This window comes from Aspergillus brunneoviolaceus (assembly GCF_003184695.1).
Source record: "Aspergillus brunneoviolaceus CBS 621.78 unplaced genomic scaffold BO95scaffold_63, whole genome shotgun sequence".
In the NCBI taxonomy this organism is placed as follows: Eukaryota; Fungi; Ascomycota; class Eurotiomycetes; order Eurotiales; family Aspergillaceae; genus Aspergillus; species Aspergillus brunneoviolaceus.
Genome location: NW_020290793.1, coordinates 255749 through 272165, shown reverse-complemented (window position 1 = coordinate 272165; position 16417 = coordinate 255749). Strand labels below are relative to the sequence as shown.

Sequence of the window (16417 nt, the reverse complement as noted above, 5' to 3'; positions counted from 1 at the left end):
CCCTCCCTCCCTCCCCCTTCCATCATGACAAGTCGTCGTCTTCTATCCCAAGTCACATCAATCAAGATCTCTCCCTCCGTTGTTCCCCCTGCACGATTCTGGAATTCTCCTCGTGTCGCAGCCAAAACCACCGTCTCTGTCAACTCTGTCTACACTGTCTCTCCGCGGGTCCAGAACTTCACCACTTCCCGCGCCATGGAATCCGTCGCTGGCACTCCTGATGACAGTGGGGTTACTTACGCCTCGGTGTCTGACAGACTAGACCCTTTGCTCTTCAAGGCTATCGAAAAGTTGGGCTTCGACAGTATGACTCCCGTGCAGCACCGCGTAATGACCCAGCTGCAGCCCAACGGCTGGCGCGGTGACTGCCTGGTCCAAGCTAAAACTGGTACCGGCAAGACGGTCGCCTTCCTGCTGCCGGCCCTGCACCAGCTGGTGCACGGTGACACCTCCATCCCCAAGGGCCAGGTCGCCGTCCTGATCATCACCCCCACGCGTGAATTGGCGCTGCAGATTGCCAAGACGTGCAATGGGCTCACCTCCCAGTTGCCTCGACGGCGTGAAATTCAATGCCACGTTGCCGTCGGCGGCACGGCCAGGGCCAGCGCCTTCAACGCGTTCATCGCCGGCGACCCCAAGGTCCTCGTCGCCACCCCGGGCCGTCTGCAGGACTACCTGAACGATGAGGAGTGCGAGCACAAGTTCGAGAACATCCAGACAGTCATCCTGGACGAGGCCGACACCATGCTCGAGGCCGGCTTCCTGCGGGATGTCCGGCAAATCCTGAGAAAGCTTCCCGCCAAGAGGGAGGCCGGGTGGCAGGGCATGTGTTTCAGCGCTACGGTGCCGCCCAAGGTCAAGGACGTGATCAACGTGGTACTGCGCGACGGATACCACCACATCTCGACGCTCGACCCGAACGAGTCCGCCACCCACGAGCGCGTACCGCAGTATTCGGTGGTCGTGCCCGGCGTTGAGCAGCTCTACACGGCCTTGCACGCGCTCCTGAAGGAGGAGATGAAGGGCAAGAATTCGAAGAAGGTGATCGTGTTCGGCGCCACCTCGAACTTGGTCGCGCTGATGAGCATGGCGTTCGAGAAGCTGCTGATGGGCCAGGCCCAAGTGTTTGAGATGCACTCGCGGCTGTCGCAGCCGGCGCGCTCGCGGACGACCAACCAGTTCCGGGAGGCCACCTCCGGGGTCATGTTTGCCAGCGACGTGGTCGGCCGCGGGCTGGATTTCCCCAACGTCGACCTGGTGGTGCAGGTCGGCCTGCCTGCCAACTCGGACCAGTACGTGCACCGCGTGGGCCGCACGGCTCGTGCCGGCAACGACGGCCGCGCCGTCATGCTGCTGACCGAGCGCGAGAGCTTCTTCATCACGGTCAACGCCGGCAAGTTCCCCATCCAGCCGCACCCCAACGCTGCGGACATTCTCGCCGCCGCCGCCGACCCCGCCCGCTCCAAGAATGTCGTCAACCAGGTCATGGCCGCCGAGGTCGACGAGATCACCAAGCACCGCGCCTACTCCTCCTACCTCGGCTGCATGGCCGGCGGCCGCCTGCTCAAGCAAATGCGCCTCGACAAGCCCGGCCTCGTCCAGCTGGCCAACGAGCTCGCGGTCAAGGGCTTCCAGTGCCCCGAGCCGCCCCAGCTCCAGAAGTCCGTCGCCGGCAAGATGGGTCTGACGGGCAACATCCCCGGCCTGAGACTCACCAATGTCGACCCCAAGCTGTCGCTGAAGGGCAAGCAGCCGGCTCAAAACGGCGCCAGGAAGAACCCCCCGCGTGACGTGCTGAGTCCCGAGCCCAGCGGCGTGGAGAAGCCTAAGCCCAAGCCTAAGGCCCCCTTCAAGCCCAAGCGCAATGGCTCGCGGGGCAAGACGCTCTAATCGTTCCTCTCTCCTCCCTTACCTTCTCACCTTCTGTTTGGCATTGCCGGGGTTTCTTTTCGCGTCTAGGGTTGAGTGTTTACCTACGAATGTGTACTTATAGATTCATAGATTTGCAATTGATGACTAGGTTCTGATTTTTTTGATTGAGGAGTTGTTCGTGAGCTCTAACCCATCGGGGAGCTAGATCTCCTAACTTTATGCCCTTGAGCCATTCAAATTCAGTAGGCACTTCACACAGCACAATCTATCATTCTATCGGGGAATCCCTTCATAACCCCTTTACCATGTATGAGGGTCAAGTTGGTTGGTCTGGCCATACTCACGTGACTAAACCCTGGATCGGATCAGAGATCTGGACCTTAAGTCAGGCTGCCACGGCTGGTCTGCTCTCGGAATGACGTCATCTCGATACACTTTGCTCAGGTACACCCACGCCCATTCCGAAGGATCCAGGATCCGAGCCCGCGATAAGCCTAGCTCGAACTCCGCGGTAATCTACCTTGGTTGAGCTGGCGGGCTACATCCATGAGTTCGAGATGCAGTCTCTGGTTTTGTAGTTCCACCCCCCTTGAAGACATCCTTGCTCGAGATCGGGGGGTACTACCTCGCGCCTAGTTCTGGTACCGTAATCATGGTAAAGGTTTCTTGATTACTTTGTACAGGTGAACATGGGGAGTCGAATAACAACGCGGTGCAGGGGTATGGTTTGGGAGAGGGGTACTAACTCGTTTCCTCCCACCGTATGACTGGTACAGACTCTACCAGGGGTCGATAAGGCATGTAGCCTCTGAGGAGATTCACGTGTCGGTATGTTTATTTGGACTAGTACGGCTCCGGTTGGAGGTTACGAGCTCACCGACGCGGACGAAGCGATGATGCTGATCTTGGATCTGCATCACACCTTCCCATGGTAGCATGGATGGCCTATGGTGGGGCAGGGCAGGCCCAAGCAGTGCCGCCGCCGCGCGCCATCGGCTGTTGCGGAGAAGAGCCGGGTGGTGAAGCCGAGTGGGAGGGGCAATCCCTGTTCGTCGTTCTTTAAAAGAGACGGGATCGATGGGCCGGATGTCTTGTACTATACCGCACCGCGTTGCAAACTGATATCAGCCGAGGATTGCGTTTCCTGCTTATCGCCGGAGGGGAACACACGAGCAGCATGCCTTTGAAAGTCGTGGTCGTCGGGGCTGGGCTCGCGGGCCTCGGGGCCGCCATTGCGCTGACTCGTGCGGGTCACGAGGTCGAGGTGCGTTACCTATGACCCTATTCTTCGCCACTATTGTAACCTTCACTTTATACCTGGGAGCTTGGAATGCTGATTTGATTGGGTTACTATGTATCTAGGTCCTCGAACAATCGAGCTTCTTGAACGAGGTTGGCGCCGCCATTCACGTGCCGCCGAACGCTACCCGGATCCTGCGCGACTGGGGCTGTGACTTTGGCAGCCTGCGGGCCGTCCAGTGCAAGATGTTGCAGGTGTGGGATTCGGATGCTAATCTAATTTATACTCCGGTGGTGCGTTGTCAACTGCTCACCGTGCTGTGGCTCTGGCTGGATTAATGAATTCGTCGTTGTGTAGGTGACCGAGGAGCAGCAGAGGACTCTTGGGATTTCCGATGACTGGGTTCTGACGCATCGCGTGGATCTCCATAATGCCCTGCGTGCGACGGCGGCCCGGGAGATCGATGGGCGGACACCGAATATTCGTCTTTGCTCGCGTGTGATTTCTGTTGTGGGTCTGGTTGATAACTTGCTGCTGGCTTTTGCTGATCCCGTGGAAGGATGCCGATGCTGGTGTCGTCAGCTTGGAAGGTGGTGAGACCGTCACTGGAGATTTGATCATTGGCGCCGACGGCATTCATGTAAGTTCCAGTCACCATCGCGGCTGTATCCAACCACTCACTGATGCAGTCCCGATCCGTCAAGAGTGTCACCGGTGAAGATCCGCGCAAGGTTAGCACCGGCCAGAACTGCTTCCGGTTTCTGGTGCCGGTCTCGAAAATGCTGGCGGACCCCGAGACGGCGGCGCTGATGCAAAAGCTCGGGTTGGACGGCGTCCATGCCATCGCCTCTGAGGATAGAAGGCTGGTCCTCTATCCCTGCCGCCATGGGGACTTGCTCAACGTAGCGGGAATCTACCCCACGGAACCCGGCTCTACCGTGAAGGACTCTTCCTGGCTGGAGGGTGGGAGCATGGAGACGTTGCTCGAGACATACCGGTCGTTCGGTCCGGAGCTGCAAGCTATGTGCCGCAAGGCCGAAGATCTCAAGCTGTGGAGCTTGGCCTCGCGGGTCCCGCCCACAACCTTCGTCAAGGGCAAACTGGCCCTCGCTGGCGACGCAGCGCATCCCACACTTCCGCGTCAGTCCTTACAGCCCTAATTGTCAATGACCGAGTGAGATCCTGGCTAACACAATCTCCAACCCACAGACCAAGGCCAAGGTGGTGCGCAGTCCTTCGAGGATGGCGCCGCGTTAGGCGCGGTCTTCACCTCCTGTACCACGCCCGAGCAGGTGCCGCAGCGACTCGAGCTCTACAACCGTGTCCGCTACAACCGGGCGATCACCGTGCAGTTCATGTCGAAGACGCACGACGAGAAACGAGCCGAGGTGTTGGACGAACTGCGCCAGTTCGTGCCCGAGGCTGAGGTCCCGCAGAATATGTTCGCGTTTGCCTGGAGCTCCTACCCGGCTCGCGAGGCGGAACGGCTGCTGGTGGAGAGTGCGGCGGCGTGATCTGAGCATCTCCTAGCTAGTAGCACTTTGCACTGTATTGTACATAGCTCATTAGGGGCTGGTGATTTGTACCAGAGTCTTGGCTCGGTGGTCTTACCTACCTCTAGCAGACTTAGCAATCATCAAATATCCAATCCCGGTTTGCAGCACGCGTTGAAGTGGAGTGTGAGGTTGGACTGGGTGCACCGGCAGTGTGAGGGGATGTTTCGGCTCCCCACAATTGTGGTACCCGACGGTCCGGCGGGGACAAATGTGAGTAAATTGGCCAAGACCAACAGGAATGAAAATGACGCGCTGGTTGTGAGCAGCAAATTGGGCGTGAGTACTTAGACTAATCAAGAACACCATTGAAAGGGAGGACGAATAGATGTGATGGACGATGGAGGAGGAGGACAGACGCTGTGGTGTAGAAGTGACAAGCCGGAAGGAGTCGGCAGAATGGCCTCAACGGTGTCGATATTCCATTGGTGCTTTCCTGCCGTCCCCAACTCGACTCATCTCCCCACGCAACCTCCCCCTTGCGCACAATCCCCCACCGATGATGACTTTTGTTTCAGGCTGGCGAACTGCTCTGTACCATCGCTGATCCCCCTTCAATATGCAGACCCCGCGTCTGCGATGCGACACGTGCAACGCGACCTTCCAGCGACGGGAGCACTATCAGCGCCACATCCGCACCCATACTAAGGAGCGTCCTTTTGCCTGCTCGGAATGCGGACAGACCTTTGGCCGAGTGTAGGTGATACCGGCCGCTACGGTGCAGCTGTACATTTGAGACTCGAGCTTTAACAGTTTAACAGTGACTCTTTGACCCGCCATCTCGGTACTATTCATCAACGCGGTAATCGACCGGATTGCGACAGGGACGAAGGCCGGCGCCGGGTTGCCCGCGCGTGCAAACCGTGCAATCAATCCAAGCTCCGCTGTGATGGACGACTTCCCTGCCATCGTTGCCAGAGCCATAAGATCCAATGTCACTACGAAGCCCCTCAGAAGCGAAGATTGACAGGATCCGGTGGTCCGGTCGATGACCAATTGACTAAATGTCCCCGGGCTGCTGCTGCTGCTGCTGCCGCCGAAACACAAAGCGCGACGCTGTTATCGACTGCAAGCAGCGAAAACGTCACGCAGTCGGCTGTCGCAGACTTCCTTCCCCCATCGCCATCGACTCAAACAGCCTCTCATGGCTTGGACTCACTTGAAGCTGCTACGTCCGGCGCTCCCGGTGTTGCAGCCATCGGCGGCTGGACACAGTTACTCGAACCCTTCAATCCTAACTATGGCTCTAGAGTTTTTGATTTCGCGACCGAGGATTTTGACAGCCTTTTCGACTTGGACCGGGACTTGGGTCTGGATTTGGACCGGGACTTGAGTTTTGATCCGCAGGCCTATACAGCGCCCAACTTTCCGGATAACGATGAAGTAGCACGAATGGCGCCTACCGGAGTGGAACATGCTGGTCATGCTTCCCATCCCCCTGTCACAGAGACCTATCAAGTAGCTACGCCTCTGAGCCCGACTACCTTGGTAGAAATGTACCACCAGGGCTGTTCCCCTGGTCCCGATGCGGAGGCTATAGAGCTACGACAATATCACCCCGCGGTCGATGGCACGGATCCGCAATTTGGCTTTCCGGCTATGGACGACAGCTCTCTGGAGCAGATAGATCGCGAGAACCTAGCTCATGTTCCTGAGGTCTCGCCCACGGTGGTGGACAACGTCGCTCATGTGGCTAGAACCATGCACACCACTGCTTTTCATCGTCCGTTCCTGGAGCTCCGCTTCCCGCCTACAATTGCTCTCAATGCTTGGGTGCAGCTCTATTTCGAACACTTCCACCCCATTCTGCCCATACTCCACAAACCCACCTTCAATAACCAAAAGACTCACTGGCTGTTAATATTCGCAGTCAGCGCCGTTGGGGCTCAATTCTCTGATCTCCCCAAGGCCCATAGCTGTGCCAGGGCGATGCACGAGATGGTGCGCCGACAGACTAATTTCTTGGTATGTCTGACACCTTGACCCGACGTAGGAGAACGATAGCTGAGATCAGGTTCGTGCGGGATAAGTGTGAGCAGCAAAACAAATTCAGTCGTGAGCTTTGGATGACGCAGGTCATTCTGCTGAATCAACTGGCGCTCGCGTATTCCGGTGAGCGAAGGGACCTGGAGTTGGCGGAGCTGTATCAGGCCATCCCAGTCACTCTGGCCCGCCGCAAGCAATTGTTTGCCTACGCTACGTCCTTCCAGAAGATGGCGCGGCTGGAAATGTCTCTGCCCCAAAGGTGGCAGATATGGACTCTTGATGAGGAACGGCGTAGAGCGGGCTTTGCTGTCTGGGTAAGAAATTCGGCAGGGTAAACGATGCTGCTTGCTAACTCTGAGGCAGTTGCTCGACTCCGCGTTTCAGTCCGATTTCGATCTTACGACCCTCATGAACGAACGGGAATTGCAAAACACGCTCCCACAGCCTGAGGATCGATGGGCGGCACGGAGTGCTTCATGTTGGGCTAGCTTCCCACCTCCAGGTGAGCGACAGTTGCCTTTATGTCTCTTGATTGAACTAAGTTTTGATTAGCGAAAGCTCCATCGCGGCTGAATGAGACGGTGTCAGACCGAGACTGGGTTCTTTCCTGGAACCGTACAGGGATGATCGGAAAACAAGCGATCCTCCGGTTACTTTGCAACATTGTGCAGGCTAGTAGTACCTATTCACGGCAATCACCTGCAGTTGATCGAGAGGGCGAGGTGGCAGTGGAGGCATTGAGACGTCTTCTTTCATTGCTAGATGCTGACGAACAGAATTTGCCGCCAACGGAGCTCAAGGCATCTGTGGCCCATCGGACTATGATCCTCTCTGCCCTTATGATCAGTCAAGCTCCACACATCTCACTGATACCAATGGCCTTGCGAGTCAAATGTCAGCGGTATCGACCCGACGAGCTTAACGAGCTCAGAGCGTTGTGGAGAGCCACGCCTCAGCAAGGACGACTTTCGATATATTATGCCGCGCGCTTGTTTGAAACCGTGCGATCACATTGGTGCACACATTTCTCCACCCCTGTTCTCTTTCTCAAGTCCGCCCTTCTGTTGTGGACATACTCGGCCCTGCATGTTACAACCACGTATGGTGCAGCGGATGAGCCGTCCATTGTCATTGCGACCTTAGACGACAGAAGTGCCTCGTTGCATGAGTGGCTAGAGCGTGGGTCGGGTCGCGTCAAGATAGCAGGAGTTGGTAGTATGATGACAGACGAGGGTCGAGCGAGACTTCTGGACGAATCTATCTCGGCGATGAGGTCGCTAAAGTGCTGGGGTGTAAGCAAGATGTACAGTCAGGTTCTGACACGGTTGCGAGGCAAGTGAGCAGGTCATCCCCTGGATACTTCGCTGTCCATTCGATTCTACCTACAACTTGAAACGGGTCGATCCCACACATGATCCGCCCGGTATACAATTCAGCAATCGTCGCCGAGAATCCTTGCCCCGCCAGATTCGGATTATATGATAAAACAGGATCGGCAAATTGATCGATCTGGACTCGATCTGCAAGTCTGCACGCATTTTCAGGAACACAATCCGGACGATCAACACGTCGGGTTTTCGGGCAGTGCTTGATGAGGTCGAAAACCAAGACTACCTCTCCACATCTAGCCGAACGCCTCCTTCTTCACATGTGTGCTCGGCTCTCCACAAGTGAGCTTCCCAGTGCTCCTGCAGGCCTTTTGTTGAGTCAGCGGGACTTTGAGTCTGGATGAAGCATGCATTCTCTTATATTGGTAAGTCCGACTCGGCTTATTTGATTAGGGACTATCCCAACAACCCATAGAACCAAGGTTTATCGTGTGAAAATGTAGATAGGAGCGACCTTATAAGCAGCCGTCGGCTGAATATCGCCGCGAGATTCCTGCATTTCCCCCTCCGGGCCATTTCAACAGCCGTTCACTTCTATCGCAAATATCTAACACTCCCTTCGGTAAGCCTGGGCTGCTAAAACCACCGGCAAAATGCAACCGCCTAAGCCCTTTATCGGGGCGATCGGGGGTTCCTTTGTCCTACTTCAGCTGCTGTTTCTGGCCATGATGTGCTACCTATACGGAACGACCTTTCATGATACATCCCGAATTCAACACATGAAGGTCCTCTACGTCGACTACGACCAAGGTCTGGTTGGCGAGTCCGTTCTTGCCGCCTACTCGCAGCTCCAAGACCCCGGATTCCCCAGCGTGCATCAACACTCCCCGAGCGAGTTTCCCTCCACAGGCGATGTTCGGCGAGCTGTCTGCCACGGTCACTACTGGGGCGCAATCTACGCCAACTCGAATGCCTCCACGCAACTTTCCAGGGCCCTCGCCTCTCACGAAGCAGCGGAGGCGTACGACAACACGGCCGCCCTGACGTACGTGTGGAACGGGGCACGATACGCTGCCTACGCGCAAACCATCTACGCCAGCCTCGAGGCCCTCGTCACAGCCACCAGCGGCGCGTACGGACAACTCAACGGCACGACAGCGATGGCCCACGTCAACGTCTCCGACCCATCCATCGCGCAGACCCTGCTCGCCCCGATCGCAGCTTCGGCGATCGACATCAAGCCCACCAACCAGGGACCGCGCTTCTTCTACAACACCGTGAGCATGGTGATGCCCATCCTGATGCAGTTCTTCTTCATCATGGCGGTGAACGGCATCTCCGCCGAATTCGCCGCCTTCACCTCCACCTTGTCCGTGACCCGGCACACCCTGTTCCGGATGTGCCTCTCCCTGTGCTACACCTTTCTCGGTGCCCTCGCCATGGCCGGCTACATTTGGGCCTTCCGCGAGGACTGGAGCACGAGCGACGGCAACGCCTTCGGCCGCACCTGGATGGCCCTCTGGCTCGTCATGCACGTGAACTACCTGTGGCTGAACGCGACCACCGTCGTCGTGCCCCCCAAATTCATGTCCTTCGTCATGCTCACCTGGATCATCCTGAACGTCTCCAGCACCATCGGCCCCTTCGATCTGTCGCCCGGCTTCTATAGGTGGGGCAACGCCCTCCCTGCCTACGAGCTGTACCAGGTTCTGCTGTATATCTGGACGGACGGCTGCAACCGGCCCGCGCTGCATCAGTCGTTGCCGATTCTGTTCTCGTGGTGGGTCGTCGGGCTGGCCGTGTTTGTGGTCGGGATGCGGGCTAGGGTGCGCGCGTTGCGGGGGATGCCTGGAGGGCCGAAAGGACGTGAAGAGCGGGAAGGTGAGGGGGTGGTGAAGATGTAATCTACCTTCCAGTTTGCCGCGAACAAGCGGCAGGTTTATAGATTTGCGACTGGATACAAGCTTTAGCTTCCAATCTGGTTGATGACTCTTATATATCAATTCACTCCAATACACGGTGCCATCTCCACAGTCTCTTGTCTGTTGTTGTCTCTCTTGCTCGCCAGGTGAAGGGTGAAGACCGCATCTCGTCTTTCCTGTTGCTATGTAGTATACCCACCATGTGACGTCCCCATTCACACATAGGCTATTTCAGAAGATAGCGCCCATGCTTACATGTCAGATAGCGTCATGCAATGTATAGCGAAGCAGACGCGAGCATGCCCCCCTACACACATGTACGAGTACTAGTTGCCGTGAGCATGCCTAAGTGAATCGATCACGTGACTCGGTGGTTCCCCAAGCGAGATGTCCATACAGATCGCCTAAGTACGTTAGTCAGTCAGTTCGCTCTACCAAGGAATCGGTCCATTCTGCCGGTGCCGTGCCTGAGCTTCGTCGAATCGCTACACATGCTATAATTACTCTCATGATCGCAAGAGACACCCCTTCCTTTCGCCCAGAAGCCCTCATAAGGTACTAGTATATTATGCACTTCGCCCGAAATGAATCAGATCAGATAAAGATGACACTCAACCGGGAAGATGGGATACCGAAATTAGGTATGGCATAGAAGTATGCGTATTCTTCGAATTCCAATCTCCAGAAGAAAACGCGCAAGTAGTACCATAATCAGACTTATATCGACCCTAAAACACAACAGGATAACAAAGACGCAATCTACGTGGCATAATATGAGACAAGATCAAGCCCCATAGAACATACCAGGACGCTTCGACGAGCCCACCCCCGCCCCGGAATCAGGCGACTCCCGCCGTCTCTTCCGCTCCACTGGGTCTCTCCCGCCAATCGTATTCCCATACATATGCGCATGCCCATACCCATGTATATCGGCACCATTCACACTGGCCAAGAGCACCTTCGCATACGCCGCCGCCGTCGCAGCCGCGTAGTGCTGCCACCGGGTGTTCCGGTGCGAGTCGCCGTAGTCGCAGATTCCGCGGATCAGGACACATGGATAGACATCGACGATGCCGGCGGCTTCCGTCTCGAAGCATAGGATGTTGTGCGCCTTGATGAGGAGGTCGCGGTGGTAGCCCGCGCGCGGGATCGCGGTGCTCGAGGCGATGAGGCCGTAGTGGATGCAGGGCTGGAGGGTGGGTCGGGGCGGGCGGCGGAGCTCGAACATCGACCAGCAGCGGTGGCAGTCGGGGTCGCTGGGGAGGGCGTGGGAGTAACAGCTGAGGAAGAGGCGGTCGGGGTCGGGGTCTGGGTGTTGATATTGGATTTTGAGGAGCTCGATCTGGCGGATGTAGCGATCTAGGGAGGCGGTGGCACCGTCCGGGTTGGATTCGAGGGCGCTGATTGCTTGTGTGAGGTCGGTGGGCGGCGGGAGGGGGAATCCGTTGAGCGTGAGAGGTCCGCTTAGGGGGGTTTGGGTGATGTCGTACGGTATGACTCCCGAGTACGGGCGGCGGGGGTCGCTGACGATAACATCGCCTAGTCGGATGTCGTGCGCGTCGAAGGGCGTTCCTGCGCCCATGCCAACTAGGAGACAGAAACGTATCCCGGGGAAGCTGTGCTTTATGTAGTGGACACTTTTCCGCGCGGATTCAGTGCTATCTGAGCCGTGCTGTAGGCAGACGCCGACCACGTTGTGCTCTGCTATGCGGCCCAGAACGTAATGGTTGTGGTCCCCAGCTGGCATTGTGACCGGCTCGAAGACCTCGTCGAAAAGAACACGGACTGCCATCAGCTCATGTTGTAAGGCGCAAATGATTCCGACCGTGTAGTGAGCGAGTGTCAGCTTTCTATTGGACGGCTGATGGAGAATGTGTTCTGACGGGCCAGCTGTGGTATTTGCCAAGTTGAAGAGCCCCTGCTCCATCGTCTGAGACGCCCCGCATGCCGATGAACGCCTTACACCCGTATAGATCGATGGAATTTGACTATCACCGGCGCTGTCTTTGAAGTAGTCTGGTCCCAATTCTTGAACGGCAGGCTTAGACCTAGTTGGATATCCGTAGTCGGCCCAATACCATGCATCGTCCGGGTTAAACCCAAAGATCATAGCCCCTACGTCCCAATCTGAGGCCACGGTCGTCTCTTGAGCTTCGCTCAACATCGCGACAGGTACAAGCATGTCAACATGCTCCGTGCTCTTGGATCTCTCCTCGAATTTTTGCAATGGATGTGTGCTGCTGGCCTTTGTAGAGCACCAAAGCAGGTCATGGGTCAGTCTTGCGGGATAAGAGTCCGGGTCACCGTTTGCCTCCGCTATATTTCTGATATCTCGAGCGCTGGCCGTGAGATAGAACCTGCCAGTCGGGACTGTGTTCCATTCTGCAAATGGTTGTGGCCAGTTCGCAGGTTGTATGATGTCACCGAAGCCCCGACCAAATAACGTGACTGCATAAATCGCACGAGTTAAGTCCACCCAGGATCGACCTTCAAGTGGTAGAACTGTCTGTCGCAGGTAAATAGGATTGTCCTCCGTCGTGAGGTCCCGGAAATCCCACCCGCCCAGCAAAGACCTTGGCTTTTTACCAGCCGTCCCGCGCCGACTTGTGGCTCTGAGCTGAATGTCTATTGCTTGTTCCAGCAAGGTAAAGTAGTCTTCAGCACGGTCTTGAAACGTAATTAAATTCTCTCCGCTCCCGGACATGTTTATCTTGCGATTGATCGGATGAACTAGCAGTTGAAAAGCTGAGTCCCATTGATACGGCCGTTTAGCCTCGTGTAGCTGGTCCTCATGCAAATGGCGAGCGGCTTCAGATATACTATCACGGCGGTCTTCATAAATCGATGCTCGGATAAGATGTAGCAGAGCGCTAGCTCCGTTAACCAGCCATCCTCTTTGATCCGCTTCATCCCATAGAACAACGTATTTTTGAAAGAGCCATTTCATCTTCTTAATGAATGACGATCGCGGTGCTCTAATGTCTCTTTGACCTAGGACAGGGCGTATGCCGTCTGCCAATATTGGGCCTGCAGAGAGCGTGGAGGTACTGAAAAGCTCTTGCTCTTCAATAGTGTATGGTAGTCCGGTATTTCCAATGCTGTAGCTCGCACCCTGTTGACCTAGAGCCAGAGCGTTAGTGTCAAACATCAAAAGACTCGTAGTCAGAGTCAGGAAATCGATATACAGACCTGCAAATAGCTTTATCTCTGGACACCAACCTACTACATGCCGAGCTGCCTTCAGGGCATGGACTGCAACAGAGAGACCTGGCCACTCTTCGCTGCGTAAATGAGACATACGGCCCCGGTTCTCCTGAGTGAAATGCCATGAGACAATATTCTGGGAATAGCCAGTCACAATAGCTATGCTGGTAAACCCCTTCAAGAGTGTCTTTTCGTCAAATCGGGATACTCGAGTCGTATCAACCAGCTGAGCCAGCATTCCTAGCGGTAATTCCAGACCCTCGGACGCGTGCGACGGTCGCCGACGGATTGGGAAACCTTCCACTACCACTGGACTCGCCATCATTCTGTGCCAGCACTGCCCGTTAAGGGGCTCTATGCTCTTCATACTCTCCCTGAGTTCAACTGTGAGCTCAAATAGAAAAGCTGATTGTGGACTGTGACCACCGTAATGCGGCCTGGTGGTATGCACGATAGGCTTGCTATAGACAACCATCCCTTCCAAAGGACAGGTCCGCAACGCGGAGGCCATCCATGCTACCTGCTCGCCAATCTCTGCAATGGCGGGCCCCGTTCCGCAGATTTCGAAGAGCATTTGGCGCGATGACCGTTCCTCTGCAAATGTGCCTCGGGTACAAGTGACTCGAGTACCGTCTACAAGGGTAACTACCGTAGACAAAAATGTCAGCTATCGAATTCGTCTCATAAGTGATGATCAACGTTACCAGGTTCCTTGACCCCCTTGGTTATGGTTGTCTTCACCAGGCTCAACACGTCGCAACCTGTACAAGGCCACGTTTGGTCCATATATTCCCAAATGGTCAGGGCCTGTGCTGAAGAAAAGCAGCCGGTTGTTGTAATAACTCTCTCAAATGCGTAGTCTGCTGTCTCTTCATACCGCTGCTCCTCCATGAAAATGACCGGATCCCAATACGTCTTGAGTGTGATATTGAAGCTCTGACTGGGGGCTCTTCTACTGATCCGTTGAGTCTTAGGCAGAGCCTCAAGAATCGTTTCGCGGATCCTGGCTCCATGTCTTGGTCCTGGCAGTGCGATCATACGCTCACGTCGAATCCTCTTCAACAGCAATGAATATGCAGAACTAGCCTGGATCAAGAGCAGATAGTTCTGCGTTTGCGAGCGACTGCTGCCAGCCTCAGAATTGTTATTCGCAGTGGTTGTGTCTTCACCGGACTTGACGGTTTCACTCTGCTTCATGCGGCTTTTTCGGCGATCCGCGAGTTCACGATGAGGGAGGCTCATGCTGTGTAACGCTTCGTCATTCTGCTGACCCTCAAACCACATCGTATCGTCCACAGACCTCGCTTTAGCCGAGCGCTGCTTCAGAAATTCAGTACTGCGTGAGAGGAGAGCTTGCTCGAACATGGTTGCAATCTTTCTGAGGACGCGGCGCAAAAGGTCAGCTGCAAGTAGATTACTGCCTCTTCGCGAAGACTAACCGTCGATGTTGGTGAATGAATACCATGATATCACGCTGGGTTTGACTGGAGGATGCTTGGCCTAGACTCAGTGCAAAGGCTGTCAGCAGCTCAGGGAGAGCTTTGACGATATCCTGAATGACCTCGTGATTCAGATCGTAGATATCCACGGCCTTGGCGAGGTCTGCGGCTAGCTCGTGCATACATGCCTGTATTCCATCACCGTTATTAGAGCACCGGGAGTAGATGCTTTCCCTGTCGTTTTCGTCACTAGCACTGCCGCCCTCCTGGGACTCGGTTTTACCCAAAGCTATCTTGTTCCCTGTCGATATTGCCACATCTTCTTCACGCTTTGGGTGCATATTAAAAGCATGACCGGAGTCTGTGTGACCTGTGCAAGGCTCAAGCCCAGTGACATGTGCTTCTTTGTCACCCTCCTGCGATAGTACGACACAGCTTTTGCATTTCTCAGTGCTCCAGGTCCTCGCAGTCGCGCCATCTGTTGTGCCTAGCTCATTCTCAAACCAGAGATTAGTGAACAAGTAACAAGAAGTGGTAGGCTTTATGTCATTCTTACAGGGTAAAGGGCTTATTAAATTTGTTCCAGTCTCAGGACTTGACAGTGAAGAACTCAGAAGGCGCTCCGGCACACTGACATTAATTGCCTGCAGAGACCCAGGGCAGCCAGGAGAAGCTTGCTCAAAGCTCCAAAGAGCAACCACAACTGGGATCCCCATCTTGTCGGAGTTAAACTGCTGATTGGATGTCTCGGGGGTCTTTTTGTGATTGCTGGCAATGCAAATCTCTTGGACCATCGTGATCTTTCGAATGAGTTTCTCCGTCTCGGGACCTGAGTCAGAAAGCAATACCTCACCACCCAACCAGCTGGTTTCAAAAGGAACTGCCAGCGCATAAGAGTGTGGATCAGGAGAGAGGGTCGAGGGATGCTTTTTGATCAGAATCCCATCTCGATAGAGGAAGTTGTAACACACCCATTGGTCCGCATCGAATGCATGACTGCTCATCTTTCTCCGGCCTAGCTCGAAGAGGGTCTCCAAGCTGTATCCCGGGGTCCCGCCTTCCTTTGGGATCTGAAGGACGGCATGGAAGTGAAGTATCTCGTACCGGCAGGGCCCAGTCAGAGATTCAATGAGCATCTCCAAACGAGGGAATCGCCGTCGCCAGCGCGCGAGGTCGGCCAGACTAATCAAGCTCACCACAGGCTGATCATCGTCTGAGCAGACGAATGTGTGAGGTGTATTGTACTTTGTCTCCAGTGGTCCCGGCGGCCGTGACTGCATGTGAAACCGAACATGACTGATCGAGAGATAGGGCTCGGGTTGGCCGACGGGCAGCGGATCCTTTTCGTCCGTGCGTACTCTGATTGCGGGCTGTGCGGGTGGCGGTGGCCCACAGCCAATATCTGGAAAGGATCCATCTGACCAATCATGTCCGTTGTTCATGTGGATACGCCTTGGCGACTGAGGGAAGGAAGATTCGGACCGTGTGACAGTTCGTATCTGCGTTGCTCGCCCCTGAGGGTCGGGGTGCCGACGGGGCCATTGCGGAGGATCGTCGTCGTCATCGTGGTGTCTGTCCATACTCCAATCTCGGTGTTAATGATGTGATCTCTACGAAAATCGACTCACAGGATATTGACTCGTCGGTGCGAGAACCTGTATTGGGTGAGAGGAAAGAATAAGAGACATTTGTTAGAAGAGATTGCGAGGAGCTGGAGGTGGGTGATGGGGAGTGGGGAGTGAGGCTAGCGACTTCTTGGTCGTACTTATGTTCATGCAGGTGCTAGTCCTCTTTGAGATGGTCTGTCAGCTGACTTCACAAACAATCTCATTAACTAAACGGAGTATAGTACAGTAAACTAATTAATTAGCAT

General features: G+C 55.3%; 6 protein-coding genes across 6 annotated transcripts; 4 read left to right on the top strand and 2 right to left on the bottom strand.

Annotated features, from left to right (window-relative positions):
- Window positions 1–47: 47 nt before the first annotated feature.
- On the top strand, window positions 48–1957 carry BO95DRAFT_396037 (P-loop containing nucleoside triphosphate hydrolase protein). The gene has a single exon (XM_025583736.1). The coding sequence runs from the start codon at window positions 196–198 to the stop codon at window positions 1888–1890; it is 1695 nt and encodes a 564-aa protein (XP_025439166.1). The 5' UTR covers window positions 48–195; the 3' UTR covers window positions 1891–1957.
- Window positions 1958–3049: 1092 nt separating this feature from the next.
- On the top strand, window positions 3050–4626 carry BO95DRAFT_370415 (putative salicylate hydroxylase; the record flags this gene model as incomplete). Its single annotated transcript, XM_025582910.1, has 6 exons — window positions 3050–3136; window positions 3235–3405; window positions 3470–3622; window positions 3672–3752; window positions 3802–4252; window positions 4322–4626. The coding sequence occupies 6 exons, from the start codon at window positions 3050–3052 to the stop codon at window positions 4624–4626; spliced, it is 1248 nt and encodes a 415-aa protein (XP_025439165.1).
- Window positions 4627–5224: 598 nt separating this feature from the next.
- BO95DRAFT_455725 (uncharacterized protein) lies at window positions 5225–7991 on the top strand (the record flags this gene model as incomplete). The annotated part of the gene is made up of 5 exons (XM_025588355.1): window positions 5225–5361; window positions 5427–6630; window positions 6696–6965; window positions 7015–7153; window positions 7204–7991. The coding sequence occupies 5 exons, from the start codon at window positions 5225–5227 to the stop codon at window positions 7989–7991; spliced, it is 2538 nt and encodes an 845-aa protein (XP_025439164.1).
- Window positions 7992–8411: 420 nt separating this feature from the next.
- On the top strand, window positions 8412–9998 carry BO95DRAFT_234054 (SNG1 family protein). The gene has a single exon (XM_025581290.1). The coding sequence runs from the start codon at window positions 8633–8635 to the stop codon at window positions 9881–9883; it is 1251 nt and encodes a 416-aa protein (XP_025439163.1). The 5' UTR covers window positions 8412–8632; the 3' UTR covers window positions 9884–9998.
- A 687-nt stretch (window positions 9999–10685) lies between these two features.
- Window positions 10686–14885, bottom strand: BO95DRAFT_370500 (Pfs domain protein; the record flags this gene model as incomplete). Its single annotated transcript, XM_025582917.1, has 4 exons — window positions 10686–13021; window positions 13091–13750; window positions 13810–14479; window positions 14541–14885. The coding sequence occupies 4 exons, from the start codon at window positions 14883–14885 to the stop codon at window positions 10686–10688; spliced, it is 4011 nt and encodes a 1336-aa protein (XP_025439162.1).
- On the bottom strand, window positions 14755–16347 carry BO95DRAFT_234047 (uncharacterized protein). The gene is made up of 2 exons (XM_025581289.1): window positions 15101–16347; window positions 14755–15041 (listed from the first exon to the last, which is right to left on the bottom strand). Coding segments are annotated over exons 1-2 (1026 nt in total). The 5' UTR covers window positions 16125–16347; the 3' UTR covers window positions 14755–15039.
- Between the last annotated feature and the right edge of the window lie 70 nt (window positions 16348–16417).